Source organism: Aquila chrysaetos, chromosome 1 (genome assembly GCF_900496995.4).
Source record: "Aquila chrysaetos chrysaetos chromosome 1, bAquChr1.4, whole genome shotgun sequence".
In the NCBI taxonomy this organism is placed as follows: domain Eukaryota; kingdom Metazoa; phylum Chordata; class Aves; order Accipitriformes; family Accipitridae; genus Aquila; species Aquila chrysaetos.
The window spans coordinates 8258423-8279505 of NC_044004.1; the positions used below are offsets into that span (position 1 = coordinate 8258423).

At 39.9% G+C, this 21083-nt stretch overlaps 1 protein-coding gene across 3 annotated transcripts; it reads left to right on the forward strand.

Annotated features, from left to right (window-relative positions):
* Positions 1-400: 400 nt before the first annotated feature.
* On the forward strand, positions 401-20385 carry TACC3 (transforming acidic coiled-coil containing protein 3). Of its 3 annotated transcripts, XM_030019981.2 has the most exons (16): positions 401-490; positions 4226-4406; positions 4545-4690; positions 7113-8207; positions 9406-9502; positions 9964-10156; positions 11192-11244; positions 12128-12261; positions 12348-12477; positions 13162-13305; positions 15706-15782; positions 15865-15908; positions 16941-17101; positions 18483-18589; positions 18799-18919; positions 20208-20385. In XM_030019981.2, the coding sequence occupies exons 2-16, from the start codon at positions 4227-4229 to the stop codon at positions 20271-20273; spliced, it is 2748 nt and encodes a 915-aa protein (XP_029875841.1). In that variant the 5' UTR covers positions 401-490; position 4226; the 3' UTR covers positions 20274-20385. The 3 variants fall into 3 exon arrangements, with proteins under 3 accessions (XP_029875841.1, XP_029875849.1, XP_029875858.1); XM_030019989.2 differs by lacking the exon at positions 401-490 and having other exon boundaries at positions 3925-4406; positions 12348-12459; XM_030019998.2 differs by lacking the exons at positions 401-490; positions 4226-4406 and adding an exon at positions 6021-6107.
* The last annotated feature ends 698 nt before the right edge of the window (positions 20386-21083 follow it).

Consider the following 21083-nt stretch of genomic DNA (forward strand, 5'->3'; position numbering starts at 1 on the left):
GTAACACCACAGATACTCCGCATGGCTCTTCCCGAAGAACACCAAACACCCAGTTTTTTCCCCCAAGAGCCGGTGTTCGCTTCCCCGAGCGTGGGTTTGAAGCGGGACTTCGGTGCCGGCCGCCCCCGGGCCCAGGCGTTCAAAGGGTTGCTCACGTCAGCGCGGCGCCATGACGCGCCCCCGCGCACTACACTTCCCAACACGCCTCGCGCGGGAACGCGCTCCCGCGAGGCCTCATCGGCCAAGGGTGGCGGCTGTCCCCACCCGCCCAACCCCCCCCGCAGGGCGCTTTTCTGATTGGCGGGCGCGTTCCGAATGCCGCTTCCTCATTCGCGGGCCGGCGCTGCCGTTGAAATTTGAAATCCTGTGGTGGCGGCGGAGGGGGCGCTGCCCGGCGGTGGTTGCAGAGGCGGGGAGTTTGCGCCTGCCGGGTCCCGCGCACCGCCTCTGCCGAGCTCCCTGCGGGATCGCACCCGGTCCCCGCCGGCAGGTGGGGATCCTTTGGGGGGGGACCTGGGGGTGCCGGGGAGGGGGCAGGTCCCATCGTCTACGGAGCTGCGGGCTGCCCCGGGAGGGGGGGGGAAGGGGAAGGTGACGGTTCGGGGTCTATGAGCTTGGGGGTGCTGTGGGGCTGGGGGGGCACGACAGGCTCGGGGACCCCCTCTGAGCTTGGGGGGGTTGGGGCTGGGGAGAGCTCCTGTCGAGGGGTCTCGGAGGCACTTTTGTGAGCTTAGGACTAAGAGACTTGGGGGAGCTTACGTGAGCTTGGGGATGAAGCTGAGCTAAGAGCTTGGGGGTAATGGGGGGTGTCGGGGATGATGGGGGTGGGGCTCAGGGGCTCCCCCATGAATTCGGGGAGGAGGTGGGGCTCAGGAGGATCTTGGGAGCATCTCCATGTTTTTTGAGGGTGATATGGGGCTGATGGGGACTCGGGGTCGCCTCTGAGTATGGGGAGGGGGAGGATATGCGTGGGCACTTCTGTGAGCCTGGGGGCTTTATGGAGCTGAGGGATGCTCAGGCAGCCTAGGTGGCCGGGGGTTCTTGAGGGCACCCTGCTGTGTTTCGAGGTGGGTGATGTGGGGCTCCTGTGGAAAGTGGGTGATGTGGGGTGATGTGAGGCTCCTGATTGACTCAGGAGTGTTGGGAGCACTCCGGTGAATTGGGGTCTGGGAGAGGGGAGGCTTTTATTATTATTTTTACTTAAAGCATGGCTAGGTGCAATGATGGGCAGGGACGATGCTTCCCCGGAGAGCCTGCGAAGCCTTCCCTGGCCTTGCTGCTCCTCCTCTCCCTGGCCCGGCCCGGAGGAGCCCCACATTGAGGCTCCCACCCCGAGCGGTTGCCTCTGACTCAGCCGCTGAAGGCCAAGGCCATCTTTTGTTCCCCCGCAGCGAGCTGCGGGCCCCGAGTGTCTGCTCCGGGCATTAACGAGGCCGGCTGGGCTGGGCCTCCGTATCTGCTGCCTCCCAAGCTTGGTTTTGGCTAAAACTGCTGCGAATTCCCTTTCCTCAAATGGTCTGTTGAGAGTCGGGTGACTTCTGTAGTCAGGTGAAGATCGTGATTACGAGGGTCGGTTAACCAGAATAGTGTTTATTTGTTCTGAATTGACATGTTTGCACTAAAAAAATTCATAGTAGTTGGCTCTCTGTCAGTCTGTATGGAAATATTCACAGCACATACTAAGTTACTTTGTCCGTGAGCAAGCGCTCAGCATCTTAGCTGCTGGAGGAGTTCCGAAGCGTAATAAAGTAGAAAAATTCCATCTTTGCCCTGCATGTTCAGTGGCTTTAGGCATTTGAGATCACATCAGTGTTTTGGATATTGTGCTCCACTGTTCATTAAACAACAGGTAGTTGCCATGAAGCCCTCAATTTACAAACGATAGGTACCTGAGGTTTAATTATCTGATGTCATTAATTTATTTTCATTCTCAAATACAGAATGACAGACTGCTGGTTGTGCCTGAATAAATATTCTTCTAAAACTAGGTGCATTTTCATTTTTGTGAACTTTGATTGACCATAGTGGGGAAACTGGCTGCCTTTCACAATACTTGCATGCCTTGGACACTGACCAATTTAAATAAAAAGATGTCTTTAATAAAGCCTCCCTTCCCCTTTCACTTTGTCACAGCTACTGGCTAATCAACTTGTGAAATACAATTTAGATCAAATCTTGGTTGCAAATATTTTAAATAAATGCTGAATTACTTTTAATGATTTAATCCTAGAAAGGAGTTTGATTTTTAGAGTTAGTATCTAAAATGCTGGGCAAATGTGGTGTATGTACATGGTGTCAAATTATTTGGTATTTTAATGATCTGAATCTGGTTTGGCAATGGTGCACAAGTGGCTCAATGACAAACCTGAAAAAAATCTCCAAACAAACCTCCCCTGCTTATGGAGCTTATTTTAGAAGGTGTTGACAACTTTTTCATGTCCTAGGCTTCGTTTTTAAAGTAGCTACAGTAAACTGCAGTTTGTAAAGACTCACTTGATCTGTTGTCTCAATTTGAGGTTGGAATGAAGGAAAGCAATGAAGTTCAAGTTCTACAAGTTGTTAGTGTAAAAATATGTATAAAATAACTTGGGCTGAAGTATGAATATGATGAAGAATAAAGAAGGAATGAAGAAATAGCTAATACAGGCGTACTTTGCTTGCTGTTGCTTCTGTAGCCATTGTTTGCATTCCATTGCTGATTAAAAGTGCTGTTGTTGGGCTTGCAGACAAAGCAGCTGAGTTCAGTGGAGAGTATGAAGCAAATTTTCCCATAAGGATTAATGTAAGAGTGGGGAAATGTGTATGGAGGCTTCAAGACAGAAATTTGAATACATAAGGGCAATGAGATTGAAAACATGACTTAAAATTTTCAGTGTGAGTGTTCTTGTTACTTCTTCATGACAATGAAAACAATCATTTGGAGTCTTCCTCAGCTGATTTTCTGGATTAATCTTGACTGCATGCTGGAGGATGGAAAAACAAGTTAAAAATTAGCTGTTTGGTCAAATCAAGCATTTGAGATTTGCTTGGAATGGTTATCCATTGTGGAAAGCCAACATCATCTCCACTTGATGATTATCTTGCATAGGTGGTACAAGATAACACATCAGTTCTTATGAAAGAAATCGCGTTGTTAGTGGTTTGTCAGATAACTGACTGTGCTTCTTGGGGGTCATCCTTCATGGACAATAGTTATGCCTAGATCTTGCTTAACATGCCTTCTGTGCTCTGGTACTTCTTTAGTTTTTTGTCTGTTTCTGTTTTAAAGAAACAGCGATAGCATCACTGAGTATTAGTGTTAAACCTTTAAGAACAGCAGAGGCTCCAATGGGAGTAAAAGGTAGACAAGAGCTCAAGTACCTATAATGTGCTGGCTTGCCTAGCATACTTGAAATGTGTTCTTTCTCTATTTCAAACTTATTTTCATCCTTAATCTTAGTTGCAATGAAGGCTTTAGTTTCAAGTCCTCCACAATTGAAATACTAGTAACATTAAATCAGCCTATATGGTTGTCTAAAGCTTGTACATGTCCAATGTTAAGAACTATATTTAAGAAATACCTTTTTAATTACATTTTTTTGGATTTGCATACCAATAATGTCTATGCTGCAAAGGATTCTTAAGTACTATGTGTCTTACAAAAGCAGCACGTGCTCAGACAGTGCAGGAAAAAGCTCAATAATTTTACTCAGGACTCTGATCCTAAACACACCCTAACTAACCAAATTTGGTTTTGCTGTTTGCTGATACGCAATGTAGTAATGAGAGCATGTGTATAAAATAGAGAAGTGATTGTCATCTGCCCCTTGCAAAAGCTGTGATTTTGCTTAGCTAGATACCCTATTACAAGAGACATGACTGTACGTCACTACCGGCTTTAAGGGGTTGGGATTGAGGAAACTTGCAAATGACAGAGCTCCCTTTAAAGGATGGGTTAGTTAGTAAGGTTATTATGTTAACAGTGGGAAGTGTAGTATCAACAATCAACTTCCTGGACCCCTAACAAAAGCAGAGGGGTTGTGCAGTGCTGCACTTAGATGCTTTCAGGGTCTTCTGAGATCTAACTTTTCATGTGAACATTTTCAATACTTTTAAAACTTCTTTTGAAGCTGTTAATCTTTGCTAGCCAGCGCCAGGCTTCCAGCTTCTTCGATTATCTGCAAGTGCATCTGGCTGACCACACCCTCTCATTCATGCTGCGATGTTGTATGTGTTGATATTCTAGAATGAGTCTGCAGATTTTAAATGCAGAAAATGGAGAAAACGGAGGAAACATCAATGATGATCTAACAGCGGAAGACTCTGGCTTTTTCTTTGCACCACCAGAACCTACAGGGAGACCTTCCATTCTACGCCTGTCCCAGAAAGAAAACTTGCCACCAAAAAGTGTGGCAAAAGCTATGAAGGTAAACTTTTGGTTTTGTATTGATTATTTTCTCTTGCCTTCTATGATCTCTGCTACTGAATGCATATGCTAGTTGGAGCTTGGAAATACTCTGGTGTTCATGTTCTTCCTTTTTCTTCCCCCTTCCCCTTTCTTAAAGGTAACCTTTCAAACTCCTCTAAGAGATCCTCAGACTCGAAAAATCTTAAGTCCTACTATGACGGACAAACTCGAGACTACTTTCACGCTTGACGATTGCAGTGAAGCCTTGGTGGACGATCTTTTATCTGCACCTGTCAGTGTTGAGTAAGTAATGTATTCACCACTAGTAGTATTAGCAACATGGGACATACTCAAGTCAATTTTTCCCCATTATAAACCTGTATATTTAAAATGTAATTTTGTGTTTTATAACAAGATGTAAACAGCATTAATTTTGGTCCTTTTGTGCAGACTTGGATGAACGAACTCTTTTCAAAGATAAAATTTTCTTGAAAGTAATGACAATTATCGTGGTTGTAATATTGAATACCAAATTCTATTTCTAACTTCTCAGTAACTGATTTCATAGAGATGATTTACGATACAGATAAATAGTTTAAGAGAAAAGAGGCACATTAGGCAGAGTATACAAAACTGTTTCCTACAGCAACGTTTTCATGTGAGACTACCACTATTCTGAAGCTAAGCCTTAAAATTTCTTCTCTTGTATGTTAAGTACAATTTTATCTGTCTAGATTTTCTCCTTAAGATATGTCTTCTGAAGGGTTAGCTTGAATTGACACCTTGAGTCAATGAGTATTAAGATTAAAGAAAATCTAGCAACACAAAGTGAATGTAACATCAGTCCCAAGTACAAACAAGTTTGTGTGCCTTTACAGTCTAGCAGCCTGGGTCTTAAAGTGGCTCATAGTAGCTCTATAGAGAAGAGCACAAAGTCTGCAGTGTTCCAATTTGGGGTTTTGCAACTCTCCTTTACTAGAAATATTGTTATAATGCTATAAAACAATGTTATGACAATGTTATTAGGCCTCTGCCTGCTTTTTGTTGCTGACTTTTTTAGCTCATTTTTAAACTTGTATAAACATCTGACATCTATAATGCCCAGTTGCAAGAAATCTCAGATCTTAGCTTTGTTGTCTGCAAGGAAATACATCCTTTTGCTTGTTTCTAACTACCTAATACTTTCATTTGACCCCTATTCTTGTTTTTGGGAAGGGGAGAAAGGAGAAAGGTGGGAACACTTACATGTTCTTTAAATCTATAGGTTTGCTTCAACTGTTAACTTGCATGTACACTCCAGTTTAGAGAAGTACTTCTGAGCTAGCCACCACAATTAAATGACTTAATTGCATTTATGCCCCAAACTTAATGTTCACATGAATAAATGAACATTTAGTACATACAGGGTTCAAGTGAGTTAAAAGGGCTAGCGCTGAATTGGTTTTAGTTAGGGTGTAATTATGTGTCAAGACACTGCTTTTACAGTACATGTCCTTTCTACTTTTAAAATATAAGGATCTGTTTGTAGCAAATAAGCTAAAGGACTGGGTGTTGCTGAAGGGTGTCACTTTTGACTAGTCTCAAGTAATTCAAGTTTCAAGCAGGTGTCTTGCTCTTGGCTGGCATTTATTAGGTTAAACGCTGAAGGAGAATGGGAGGGGCCTGAGTAGTTGAACGAGCCTGGGGCTGAACTATTGCAGGGAAGAGGCACTCAAACCGGGTGAGAAGGACTTCCTGAATTCTTATCTCCTGCCTTTGCTTTCGGGTTTATTAAAGTGTTTTTAGTGAGTGGCTTTTAATCATGTTCTGTTCTACAGCAGATAAGGATAGCACATAGAAATAGTAACTTTACAAGGGACAAAACAATGGGAGGAAATCCTGTTTCAGGAAGTAATGGCTTAACTCTCTGTAGTCTGACTCTAAGCCTAAAAAGTTGAGTAGAGTTTGGGGAAATAGAGGAGAGCAATAACTTGTAGAATACTCAGCAGTAGTGAGTACACAAACTCTTTCTTTAACCTGTTTCTTCTGCTAGAGAATCTTACTTTCTCTTGCTGGAAAAGTATTTTCTTGTGTACCACTTTGCTCTTCAGATTTGCTGTTGCACAGAGTTTATAGTGCCTGAAGTCCAGCTTCTCTTTTGGTGTGTAGGCCCTCATAGGTGAAATGCTTGTGTGTACTTTCAGGGGAAAAATACCTGCCAGAATGACCAGACAAAGTAATGACTTAAAATGCGAGAACCTGAATCATGACTCAGTTTGGTCCCAGACTTGTGAGTCTGTCATGACTCATAGATGAATCTACATGAAGATGTACTGCTAGTTGTGCCTGTGTTTGAGCTGTTTACTGTTAATATCTCCTCCTAAGCATTGTATATTTCACTGTCTAGTGAAATGGAAGTGTCTATATGCTGTAGTGACTAGAGCAGTCTCCAGTGATGACTGGCATAAGGTAACATAGCTGTGTAGAACAGGTAGCTTAAGAATACCTACTAGCTTTAAGGATTGATCTCGCTGTAGTTCATGTGTACCAGAGCTCATAACTTATGAATGTTTAAGTGACAACTGAATTCTTGTTGATGATATTCTTTGGCTGTCAGCTGCCTTATGTCAAAAAAATCAGATTACTCTGAGCATGCAAAGCTACTTGTGCAAATATCTTTTTAAAGATTATTTCAAATGATGTCTAAAAAAACTCTAGCATGTGTGATCTCTTTTTTTAAATGCAGCACATGTCAACAAAAGACTGAAGCTGAAGCAAACGATACAGTGATAAATACACAAATGCCAGAGAAAGTCGGCACGGCTCCTTACCCAGATGATGAGATGCCAGTGAAGAGTCGAGGTTCCTACAATCTTGATTTTGATAACTTAAATGACATCAATCCCTTTCAAAGTTCAGCGCAGTTGCAGCATTCTCCTGGAAATCTGCAAAAGTCTCCTGTAAGAGTATCTAGCAGCCCTGAGAAAACTTCTGAAAAAAGTAATGATTCTTTTCTGGATGATACAGCTCCTTTTGCTTCAACCACAGCAAGTACAGAGCGCTCAAGTGAAGAGCAGAAGACTCTTTTCTCTGGAAAAGAATCTGTATTGAGAGAGCTGGAGTCTAACAAATCGAAGCTGTCCCCTGAGCAAGCAATCAGTGACTGTGTTCAGGATGTGAAGTCTGCTTCCACAGATGTGAGCCAAATTGGTAATTCAGTGGGATTAGCAGAAGCACCTACACCTCCTGTACAGTTATCTGGCAACTTAGGTCCCAGTAGTTCTGATGTAACTAATTCTTCTAAAACCAGGGAATTGAAGCTTCAGAATGTTTCAGTAGCAGAAGAAGCCTCTGTTGAAGGGTCAAAGCCTGCAGAAGAGCTGGCTATCTCCAAAGGGGAACCTGCAGAAAAGCCTGGTGTCACCAAGGCTGGACCAGTAAAACTGGAATTTGACTTTGATAATACCACTGCTAGAAAGCCACCTCCTAAGAAACTAGGTAAAAGAACTGGAATTAAGCCACCTTCCAAAAAAATCCCTATTACCAAAACAAAAACAGAGAATACTGAAGTGCAAAATAAAAGTAATGTGGAAGATGAAATCCCTGTTCCCAAAGCATCTTATAAGTTTGACTGGGAGAAACTTGATGATCCAAACTTTAATCCGTTTGGAGGAGGCTCTAAAATTTCTAGCTCACCCAAGTCTTCTAAACCTAGCCCTCAGAAAGCTCACCTGCAAGAGGAGCAGGATAATACCTCATCAAGAAGGGAGCCTCTTCCGGTGGAGCAGGATAACAGAGCAAGTACCTGTGAAACTCCTGAGAAGAGAGAACCCAGAAATCTGTAAGTAAATCTGTATCTGAATGTAGAAGCACCTTGAACTCATGTGAGGAAAAGATAGTTAGATGGTATCTCTAAGTAGTTGATTCATACCTCCTTGACTTTCTCCCTCTGAGGTTGGCTGAGTCTGTTGCACATTGTAACCTTTAACACAGGATGTTGCAACAGCAAATGTCTCCTTGCGGAAGCCATCCTGAGATGGCTAGCTCTGGGCAAAAGGTGTTCTTAAATCTGGAGGAATGAGAGGGAACAGGTTTATATGGGAGGGGCATTAGTACCTTGGTCAAGTGGCTCTTTCCCCACTTCTCCAAGATTAGAGTAAAATGTGGAGAATTGGGTGACTGCTGCTGTCTTTCAAAAAAACAGGTAAGTAGGCAGCAGCGTTGCACATCATGCAGCATGTGAAGGGACTAGGCAATTCTCTTGTCTGCTTAGGGTCCTGACAGAACTCTGAGGTGCTGTTTCTTCCTTGCCTGTTCTTGGTATCTGAATGCTATCTCTAATAAAAAGGCCTGTCACTAAAGTTGCATTTTTTTGGCACCACATAAAGCTTTTTGTTTGAGAATGGGAGATACTGTATTGCCTTTCCTAGAAAGTCTAACTTTTAAAATGTCAGCTTTACTATGGACAGCCAGATGCTTACCAGAACTAGACTGGTACAGGATGTCCATTTGATAGAAATGTTTGTGCTCTTGCTCCCTGTGTAACATGATCAGCTACTATTTACCAAGGTGAAAAGTTAAGTTTGTGCTGTTAGCAGTAACTAAAGTATTGGACCCCTTTAATGAAGTTGTGTGCTTTACACCAATAATCACTGCATTACTTTGGAAAGAGTAGCAGGCTGCTTGTAATTCTGTTCTTAATTAAACAAAAAGCCTATGTTTAATTAAAAAAAAAAAAAAAGGCTTAACAAATGGAAATAAGAGAACAGGGTTAAGTGAATAGGAATAAGTGACACTGCTGTGACTTTCTGCTTCCCAGGTAGCACTGCTGCTGATGGAGGGAGAGCTTTCTGTCACTTAAGTTGTCACCAGGCAAGACAGTGAATTTAGATCCCACCTTCCTTAAAGCTTCCTGTGCTGTGGCAGTAGAAACTCTTAGATATGCTTAGTTTGTTCAGTGCTTCAGTATACCTGGTAAATAGAATTCAGAACTGTCTGTGGGATTTGAATTTTGATTATTTTTTTCCTTTTTTCTTCAGGGAAGCCAGCAAACAGAATGTGGTAGACAAGTCAAGAACTCAAGAAGCTAAGCCAGGAGTTCAAGCAGAAGCTGAACTTCCAGGAGAGATAGCCATGGTAAGGTATAGGAAAGATAGCCAGTTCTTACCAAGTTGTCCCATGAAACAGAGTTCTTTGACTTAACCTTGTCAAACCCATATTTGATATTTTGTCTAAGAATTAGTGGTTTTCTGCATCTTCAGCAGCTCTAGAATGAATACCAACTGTGCAGACTTGTCTTTTGAAGGTAACATCAGAGACAGCCAAATTGGTACCTTGGTATTTAGTATCTTTTTTGATCAGCAATCACATATAAGGACAAACATAAGGGTGTGGACTCTTAAAAAAAAAAAAAGTGACTCCTGTATAATATTAGCTGTACTCAATGTTGGTAGTTTAGTTTCTATGCCTGTGAACTCTTGGTTTATTATGCTGGCTGCCCAGCTAGTTTATGACAAACCAATTTGATCGTTATTGTGATTTTCATTGCATGTAAATCATTATTTTAACAGTAAAAAGGATTGTGTTTTTCTCATCAGGAGACGCAAATGAGGCCATCTAAAATGTCTCCAGCTAATGTCCCCTCTCAAGATAATTTGGTTTCTGCTGACAGTGGAAAAAAGTCAATGTCTGCAGAAGAAATTAAACCTAGTTCCCACAGAACTGAAATAATAGCAAATGAGCAGACAGCTAGCACTGAACCTGAAGAGCTCTTCAGACCATCATCAGAAGGTAAGTGCATTTCTTTAGAATAGCCTGAAAATATATTGTAACAATAACCTCTGTGTATGTACTTCTCTACAAGTTTTGGCAATGATTCTAGTTTTTGTCTTGTTTTGCTCTTCTGAAAGGACTGCAAAACGTACAATGACTAGCAGGGGTGGGAAATGTACCTTAGCTTATTTCTCTGGATTAAGCTAAATTCAAAAAGCTGGTTGTTAGCATTCAGCTGCCTGGAAGGATGAAGTTTAGGCTGGTACAGAAACAATCTTTTTACAGTGGTGGCTTTCTGTGCTGAAAAAATGCTCCCTTAAAATCACTTCTGGTATTAAGGACTTTCTAAATTGAGAGTACTAGAGCTATGCAACTGCCTGTATTTGAGTCTTGTAGATTACTGCAGGCCTTAGCACTACTTGAATGCTGATTTCATATTGCATTGTGGACAGTCTTCCTGTACTTGCCTGCCCGTCTTGAAAGCTTACTACATAGCTGTGACTTAACCACCTGGAAGGGTTATTCCTTGTAGGAGCACTGTGTGGAAGGATGAGTAAATGGCTTGACTGCAGTGCAGTCTGTGACTTACCTTAATACTTGAGTTGAATCAGTGTATTGAGAAATGGCTATAACTTCATTGTTCAAATCTGAGCTGTCTGCTAATTTTAACAGTAAGATTGCCAATCTTACTCTTTTATGGGGCATTGTATAAAAGGGTAGAATATCTGAGTGTGCTTGTCACTCTAACCATGGAACAAAAGAAGTTCTTCAACTGTGTGTTAAATTCTACATATTCTTACAGGTGTGTGGAGACAAATGTAAGCTGTAAGTTTGTTTAGCTTAGAAATCTTTGCCTGATTTTTTTTTTTTTTTTTTATTCAGGTCCAGATAGAAATACAATATTTTTAGCCAATGAAAAACTAGAGCTCATGATGTGGGAGCAGGGATTTATTTGCTTTATATACATGCCTATTTGTTTCTGTCTGTGGGTGCTTCACTGTAAGACAATATGACAATATTGCATCTTCATTGTATCATTTCCTCCTTTTCCAGTTCTAGGAATGGGCATAGAAATAGACTATCTTGAACAGTTTGGGACTTCATCAGTAAGTATGACATTGAAATGTTTTGTTTGCCTCCCTGGCAGAGGGGAGAGGAAAAGAAAATGAAACTGTCAAGCCTTAAATGTTTTCATGAAATAACTTCACTTTGAGCTTGCCCACAGAAGTATAGGTTCTATTCTGAAGGAATGTGTCTACAAGGCTGGGCAGGACATGGTGCTGGAAGGAAATGGTAGTTATAAGCAATTCTGCTAAGGATCAGAGGTCTTATGCTTTCAGTTTGCAAAGGTGCTATTTTTCTTTAATAGTGGTGAAACTGAGATGGCTTATGTTTCACCTCTCTGGTTGCCAAAACTGCAAGAACATAATGCTTTGAAAGTGCAGGATCATTGTTTTGAAAATATTTTTTTCTAAGCTCTATTGTTTTATGGGCAGTTTCAGGAAATCTGTCTCTAAATTGGGCATGTCATGTTTTAATCAGTTCAGCTTAGTTATTCTTTCTCCTACTTTGGTCCAGAGTAGGAGTGGCTCTGAATATACAGTGAATACACTGAATTGCAATTGATTTTTGATCACACTGTGTTTGTCCTTATTGCTGTATGAGCAAAGACAGAGAATGATATGCACTGCTCATTCAGCTTACAATATTATCTTCCCCTTTCACTGTCTTTTGCTGGTTTTGAATAGTTCATAAAAGTTTGCCCTTTTGGTTCTGTCTGTGAGCTGATTGAGTTCACTTGATATTACATAAGGACTTAAGCATGTGGGCACTGAGTTCTCTTACGTAATTTTTCTCCTGAGAACAATGCTCTGGCCACTGAAGAATAGGCTCACCCTCTCTCCAGAGGATTATTTATGTGTGTGTGTGGGATGTGTGTGTTATGCTATGAAGCAGCATATCTGCCAGTTTATGCTTCTTTCCCCTCAGTTCAAAGAGTCTGCCTTGAGGAAACAGTCGCTGTATTTGAAGTTTGACCCTCTGTTGAGAGACAGTCCAAGAAAACCAATTTCTGGTACTGTTGAAACGACTATGAATATCATGACAGCTCCACTTCAGTGTGGGTAGGTATTGACTTAGTCTAGGCTATAGTACCTAGCTTTACAAAGAAAGGCAGTGCTTGAATATAATGGTGTTTGTTCATTTTTAGTCCTGTTGCTGATGTAAGTAAATTGCTTGAGGAAGCTGAAAAGCCTGCAGTGAATCTTCAAAATGAAGAGAAACCAAAAGGACTAGATCTTCTCGGAACATTTACAACTTCTGTAAGGGTGTCCAGAATGGTATCAGGTTTCTTGTTGATATTTTGGGAAAGGGATGGGCTAGGTTCTGGACTTAAGACTTATGCAGATATTCTAAGGATTGCAGAATACTTAAAGCTTATTTAAACTGTTATCTTAAAAACCAGGTTGGATACTCACTTATATCAAAGTTGAACTTTTTGGTGGATTGCATTTTCTTAAGTATTAAAAATCTTTTGTGGAAACTGGTGACATTGCACATGGTGTAGGAGAATTTGAGCTGTTCTTAAGAATGCTTTAATCAAGCAGTCTTTTTCATGCAGCTGAAGCAACAAAATTTTAATTGCACTGCTGGGATGAAAAGCACTTCTTTGATTAAACTTGATGCTCTACAGTCTAAGGCTTATAGTTTGAACAGCCTTTTATGAACAGATCTGCACACAGCAGTTCATCCTGAAATGGTGCTTTTTTTTTTACTGTTGGGGTACAGTGTGATGTCATCTGCTTTGTTTCTGGTAGCTATAATTGGTGGATAGCAGTTTCTGTTATACCTTGAAGATAACTACATAGTTCTAAAAGATACCTACAAAGAAAGAAAGTAATGGTAACAAAGTTATGGAGGTGGTTTCGGTGTTTAAGTAAAATATGTTGACTTACCATCGAATAATCTGCATACAGTTAATCAGTGGCATGAAAATAAGTATCTACTTTTTTTTCTCCTCGCAGGACACAGATCCCCTAATTCCAGACTCCCTGACTAGTGATGTTCCTTTTGCTGCTTCCACAAACACTGCAGTGGATGCTATTATAGATGTGCTAAAATACAGCCAAAAAGACATGGATGCAGCTATTGAACTGGTTAAAAGAGAGGTATGGTGACCCTTCCAAAGCAGCACTGTGCATAGCCTTGAAAGTCCCTTGTGTTTAGACTGTCTGGTATAAGTCTCTATACTTGGTAATTCTTTCCATCGTACTTGACATAGGCATCTCATTCTGAAATGCTTGCTCTGCACTTGATAGGAGCAGTAGGTATAGAACTCTTCAGAGTTAATATCTAAGGAAATACAGTGAACTTCACTATTAGTCAGGTTCTGCCTTAGAACTGGTCAGTATTAAAAAGCATCTGTTATCAAATGGAATGGTTAGGCTTGATATCAGTGATCTAAATACTCTTTATTAAACTAAGCAGGTTATTAAACTAGGCAGGAAGTACCTGTTCTTGCCAATGGGAGGGAGCGGCTTCTCCTGATATAATTATTTCCTTAGAACAAGATAAAACTGTAATGCCAATTCAGTGCAGTGATCAATTTTTTTTTTGTGAACTGGGGAGGCACAACAGTATGTCCAGCTAATAACAGTGAGATCTGGAGCTCACTGTGGAGGAGAACTACATTAGTGGAAGAGGAAAGAAGTAGTTGAGATTTCAAGCAGTTCTTAACTATATCACTACAGAACTTGCTTTTGAACCCCCATCTTCTTGCTGATGCAAGGAGAGTTATGTATCCACTTAATTAAAAAATATAAGTACTTGATTCATTATAGCTTCTGGGTTATGTGACCTTATGAATACTAAATAACGTAAGAGGAGTACTTAAGGATAAATGTCCTTAAAGCTATTCGTGTCACTTCAAAATTAACTTCAGAAGAAAATGGAGCATTCAAAATTCCTGACTAGCTATACTGCAGGCAGTGACGCTAAGGAGACCAAAGGAAGATGACCTGTGATTATTTGCTACTTAAGTTATTTTTTTCCCTTTAGAGTACAAAGATACTAACTTTTCTAGGAGTAACTTTTGCTTTCTGTCATTTAGAAGGACACTTTTACCTAGCATATTATCTAGTACAGGAAAACAAGTGCAGCTTTGACAGGGGGACAACTCTTATTGCATTGGTCTAAAATGAAGGATTTATATAGTGACGGGGGGTAAAGCTTGTAATATCTTAAAATTGGTGCTCTAATCTCTTGTTTCAAAGAACTATTTTAAATATGTAAACATAGTTGTAGCAAGATAGGTGTGACTGGATGACTCCAGCTGTGTGTCACTTAATACAGTAATTCCAAGCATTTTTGTTTAACCTGAAAGGAAGACAGACTAAATTTTAAGATTACTTTTTGGTGAAACAACTCAAGAGTGGGATGAGAGGAAAAAAACCAAAACCCTGTTTTCCTTCTGGGCAAATACAGCAGCACTTCATGGAAGCATTCGTTGAGTCTACTGAACCATGTCTGAGTTTGCAAATGAAATTTTCTACCTGGTTTCCATCTTCACACATTTTTGCTTTTGTAACATTTGTTTCTAGCCTAACTATTGTTAATGCTTTCTCTTTATATTTTGGTACGTTCTTTTTTTCACTTGTACCCCACTTCCTGTCCTCTGAAATATTACAATAGGTTTAAAATGAGTTTGCTCTAAAGAAATACTGAAAACCAGTGTACTACAGTATACTGTGCAACTTTGAAGAGAAATCAGCAGTAATCATGTGCTCTCACCTTCTTGTTTAAAATTCCAGGTTGTTTTATGTATTTTGGGCCTCTTTTGTCCTTGAAGGCCTCCCACACTGTAGTCAGCTATCAGTGTTATAGCTCTTAATAGAAACCCCAGGGCAAAATTAAGTTTATGGAGTTTGCACAAAGCATTTAGCAAAGAGTGCTTATACTGCTTAATATTGTTACTGGGAGCTCTGCCTTAATTCAGCTGATGTGAAATAGGTATGGTTGTTATTAAATTAACTGAGCTGTCTTTAAATTTGGAAACATGGTAGGGGGCTGATTGAGTATTGAATATAAATTACTCCAAACAGCAATTTAATTTTTGGCTAGACTAGACTTCTGGTATTTGCTCTTTCCTGTTAAGATTAGCAGATTTGTGTGGCTTTTTTTTGTCCGCCTTGTAAATAAAAGGGAAATACATGTCACTTGAGAGAATATTACTTTGTTCCTTGGCCAGTTATGTTCTCTCAATGATCTACATATACAATGAGTAAGAGTAGTCAAGAGGTTGGCTGAGTTGGCTCTGATCTTGCCATTTGAAGAAATATTGGTAACATTGAGTGGGAATCATGTATGTGAAACCTACATATCAATCTACATCTCATTTAACTCAAATTTGTAATGAAACACTTAATTTTGATTCTGTTAAGCAGTTAGGACTTATTTTTCTCCGTATCAAGTTATAAGTATACCTAAGCGGCCCTTCAGACTGTTCTGAGTATCAAATCTTGTATATCTTCCTGTGTGAGAAATAAAGGTTTATTTTTTCCCCCTCAAAGGTTCAAGAGAAACAGTTGGAGACTGAGGAATGGAAAAAGAAGTATAATAAGCTTCATATGGAATACAAGGAAATGGGGTATGAATCTGTCCTGATTTTTATATCTGTTTACTTCAGCTGCTTTTGTAACTTATGTTCAACATTTTTTCATGTTTTTTAGAAAAATAGTTGCTGAATTTGAAGGTACAATAACACAAATGATGGGTAAGTTCCATAATTACACTTCGAATGGCTTGGGGTGCGGGGGCATGCTTAGCCTAAGGTTGCTAACTGAAGTTAGTACTCTTTCACTTCTGATGGCATTAATATTTCAAGGGCTTCCAGGGTGAGTGTAAGGTTTCACATAAGGTAGAGTAACACTTTTATGCATATTTATACAGATATGATATCACTTGGTAGCTAATGATGACTTCCTGAATCAGGCATGAACACATCTAACTTTTCCTTACTCTACAGTGGAGTGTGAGCTGTTGGCTTATTAAAACTAGTAGATCCAGTTGTCTGCACCTTGTGCTTAACTGTTTATTATCTGACCTCATTGAAGTGATGTCAATAGGAGTTGTTGCTGGACAGATCCGGCCTTTGCTTCAGTCAAGTTTGTGGCTTCAAAGCTAGGAAGATATTGAATGAAACTCTTATTATGTAGGTACATTCTCCTAGTTCAAAGCTGAATAGCCAAATCTGTGCCTTGCTTAAATTTAGTTCTTTAAGGAGTCTGAATATTATATCAGCTTTTTTGTGCTACTTTAAGCCTATGGGAAACACAGCTCAGGTGTGCTAACAAAAACTTGTCCTGAAAGAGTTTGCTATGCTAGTTTGGCTTGTTATCCTAGTCTCCTCCAGATCTTCCAGCTATTGTGTATATTTAATGCAAACATATTTTTGGATTCCTTGTTTCTATTGCAACATTTGAGGCCCCTGTTATGGTAAACTCCTCGGGTGCAGTATTTTGACAACATTGCAGGAGAAACAATGCTTTGGGCAAGCACCTTATAATTGGTCTTTAATGGCCTTAGGTTGGTATGAGGTAGTATGTAGTAAATAAAAAGAATATAACTGCTTCCTTAAAAGCAGAGATATGGTGTCCTTTCAGAGGAAAGGCTGCATTATGAAATCCTTTTCTGCTTAAGAGGAAGAACTGAAGGTGTGGAGGTTATCTGTCCATATTGTGGAACTAGTTTTATGCTAATGCAACAGCTATCATGAGTGTAACTCTGTTAACTCCACTTTCTTTAGAGGATGCTCAGAAGCAGAAGGAATTTTCAAAGAGAGAAATGCAGAGGGTGGTGGAAGAGAAGCAACAAGTTATTTCAGATCTGAACTCTATGGAGAAATCTTTCTCTGAACTCTTCAAACGACTTGAAAAACAGAAGGAAGTGCTAGAGGGTTACCACAAAGTAAGATGCTATAATGCAAATAATATCCTTCCAAGATAAATGAGACTTAGTGGAGAGGAAATGATGAATTTCTAGAGCAGTCATTAATTACTAGTACAGGCACTACCTGTAAAACCAGGTGCGAAGTTGTTGTTTATTTAAAGATTTAAAAAAATTACTGGTTTATGGTATTTAGTGGCTGGGTTAAAGTATGATAATGATCTCTCTGTTAGAAGCCTAAGTTTCTTCAAATGGAAGAATGAGCTATTTCTTGCTGCATGCATATAACTTTTCTCTTAATCATAGAGACAGGCTGTTGTCCAGCAACTGCTGCATAAGGGCAGCTTGTTTCCCTTACTTTGTGTTGAATGGATGCTGAAGAGGATTTACTATTAAAAGTCAAAATTATAATAGTTTATTGGATGTTCTTTAGCTTAACCCCCCCCCAACTTTGTAGAGTCAGGCCTTCATTCTGCAGCATCTTCAGAGATTGGAGGAGTGAAGGTAATGAGGAGCATAAGCTATGGTTTCTTATTACATGAAATGCATAAAAAAGATTCAGTTGGTGTTTTAAAAAAGTGCCTTCAAATTTTTTCCTTCAGTTATCCTTTAATGTTCCCTATTTACTCAAGATTAGAACTAGCCTGTTACAAGTTTCTAGTCTAGGTTTGAGTGGTAGTCTAGGTTTGAGAAACAGGCATGTTGTCTGTGTTATGACTTAAGTTTCTGCTTTACTAACATGTCATTCTTTGTTCATCTTGTGTCTCTTCCATCTCTCCACACTAAATTCAGTAGCCCTTCCTTAGCACAGAGTTAAAGCATCACTTGGAAATGGAGTTTCTGGATTCAAGAGCTAGAATTAGTAGGGGGGGGTCTTAGCCCTTGTTTCAAACAGTTCCAACTTGCTGTAATACCTAATAAAATAAGGTGTCATAGAGTCTGTGCCTACCAAGGTAGCTTTCTTGCCGTGAATGTTGATTCATTTACATCAGGGTCCAAAACCTGAATCTTTCCATGGATTCCCTGAAGTAGCTGGATTTCTAGATATTCTTAGGACAATTGCAAGCTAAGACAAAGCTGATTTTAAAAAAAACCCAACAAAACAAAGCACAGAAAACTGATTAGTGACCTTAGTTTCAGTGACCTTTCCCCTTTAGTAAAGTTTGCTACAAAATAAACAGAATATTGGGAGGGAAATGGGGTGAATAAATTTTAGTTTGCAAAGTTAAGAGAGTTGAAAGGGGGAGCTTTAGTCCCTATGTAGGTCTGTGGGACTTCACAGTTGTTCCTGTTATTCTGATGAGCAAATACTGCCACTTTGGTGTAATCAGGCCATTTGTGGAGAGACTCTTCTGTCTACTAGCACATAAAAAGCTAACTAAGCTTCTTGGTTTTGGGACAGAATGAAGAAGCTCTGAAAAAATGTGTTGAAGAATACCTGGCTAGAATTAAAAAAGAGGAGCAGAGATATCAGACGCTAAAGGCACATGCTGAAGAAAAGCTGCATCAGTAAGTACCATGTCAAGAAGCCAAGTACTGGGAGTGAAATATATAGTTTTCACAGTTGCTACAAAATGTGATTCATTAATACCAAAACTTGGCTTAAAACATGTTTAGTTTGGGGATCAATCCAAAGTACAAGCATCTAGTGTGATTCTATGAACAGTTTTGCTGTGCTGTCTGAAGGGGATGTAAACACCATCTTGCTTCTATTTCAGAGCAAATGAGGAAATTGCCCAGGTGCGAAGCAAAGCTAAATCAGAGACTGCAGCACTACAAGCCAGTCTCCGCAAAGAACAAATGAGGATCCAGTCTTTAGAAAAGAGCCTTGAACAAAAGGTTAGTCAAAATGCCATGGGTGAGTCTCTTCAAACTATTGCCTTAGACTAGGTCAAGAACTACCTTGTACCAGTGCTAGAAATAGCCATGCTAACTGTGCTGGTTTTGGTGGCTGCTGTCCTGGCAGGCTTTGGGAAATAGGCATTGAAACTTAAGGCAGAACTCTATATCAAGACTCATCTGTATGTTTAGATTTTTTGGAGCCAAAGGTTTGTTCCCATAGGTGCGTTGCAGAAGTGATCAACACGGGTTCTGTGTCGGGAGGTAATCTGAACTACTGAAGGAAATGGTGATCTAAAACTTAAATATGTCCCAGAGCAGGATCTCAGAATGAATCTTGAATAACTGTCTGGTTCAGCTTGTTCATAAACGTGATTTGTAAACTATTGGCACTAATGCAGGCTCTTTTGTATTGGCTGAACTATTTCAATATTGTTCAGGCCATTAATCCTTGCATTTGATATTGTTTCATATTGCATAAACTCTTAGAATGTTTTGAAAATGCACATCACTGTCATTTGTTAGAACCCTTCAAAGGAAAAAGCTTTTTGAGGGTTAAAAGTCATATTGCTGGAAATGCATGCTATTAGTTTTACTGCATCATGGTTGTATCTTTTGCCAGGATTGAAGGCTCAAAAATAGGTAATGGTGACATGTTCCTGTTCAGGGAAAAGTCCCATATTTGTGTTAGTCTTCAGGTTTATGGCTAAGGTTTGCATAGCTGAGGAAAGAGTAGGCCTGTAACTGGAGAGATGAGACAAGCCATTTAACACAAAACTAGTTTAGTTCATGTTATAAAACAAGTAACATTTTATGTTAAGAACTCTTATTAAAATGGTTTGACCATATAAGGAATTACACAAACTGGAAATTATTGCCATATGTCAGTAAAAGTATCAAAGCATCATCCTACAGAGTTGTCTGTCTTGTGAAGATTAAAATCTAAACTGTCACTATCTTGAATTTCAGTGTATCTAACAAAAAGACTTTGAGTATGAAAAGTCTTTTTTCCCTAGATCAGTTGGTCTCCACATATTATGGGGAGGTCTGTGGAAGAAGTAGAAACAGTATAGTGGATTCTGGCTCACTTCCTGGGGTTCTTAAGGGTGCTGTGTAACCTTCTACAAAGTAGATTGTCCTTTAGAGTAAATTTGCATGAGTCACTAGCATGTAAATGGACTTTCTATTCTATGTGTTGGCAAACATGACTTGTTGCAACTCAGCTCACTACATGGGTGTACCATAGCTTAGGCATACCTAAAACTCAGTTTTTTTCTGTTTTCAACAGACTAAAGAAAATGATGAACTAACGAAAATCTGTGATGACTTGATCCTGAAGATGGAAAAAATTTGATAGCTTAACTGTCTTGTAAATATGTCTAGTCTCTCTGACTTCCTGTCTTCTGTGTGTTCACTCACTTTTTTTAATTATGTATGTTGGGAAAAAATAAAACTCTTGATTTGCACTTTTCTTGCATATTATTGGCTGTATCTTTTGTAGAAAATGTCAATAAACTTAAGTTCAGTTGCCGCTTCCAGTAGGTGACAATGTTTTGCATAACATTTTCACATGTTGGAAAAACTAATTGTCTCACCCTCTGTCTTTTGCATGCGTAAGAACACCAAGGTTCTATACTCATGACCTGGCTTTGCTGGTGAGGGTCAGCATGGGCCATGTCTCTACTTTGTACTTCCTGTTGTCTCACTTAAAACATTCCAGAGTTACAAGATTGTAATAAAACTTGACCTGTCACAAATGCTATGAAGTATTTTGTGATGTAGGAAAAAAAAAAAAAGGAACTTCAGTGTTCTTTTTTATTAAAGAGGAGCTGGAGTGATTCTGGTTTTGCAGGTAAGCTAAGCAGGGTACTGAATAGTAGGACAGATTGCTTGCTACTCTATCTTGATTTTTTTTTTTCTTTCATGTCACTAGTCTGTCTGATGCTATTGACTTTCCAGTACCTGTTGAGAACTCCCTGCCACTTGCTTATAATGGAAAGCCTTGGGAGATGTAGGCTGCAGGTTGCAGGTTATGATGAAGTCAGCTTTAATTAGGGCAATAGCAGACATCTCAGATAAGCTGTTATTACCTAACAGACATTAACAGAGTTGTCCTGTTGCAAGCTACAGCTTTTTATTTCTAACATTACTGGGAGGTCATTCC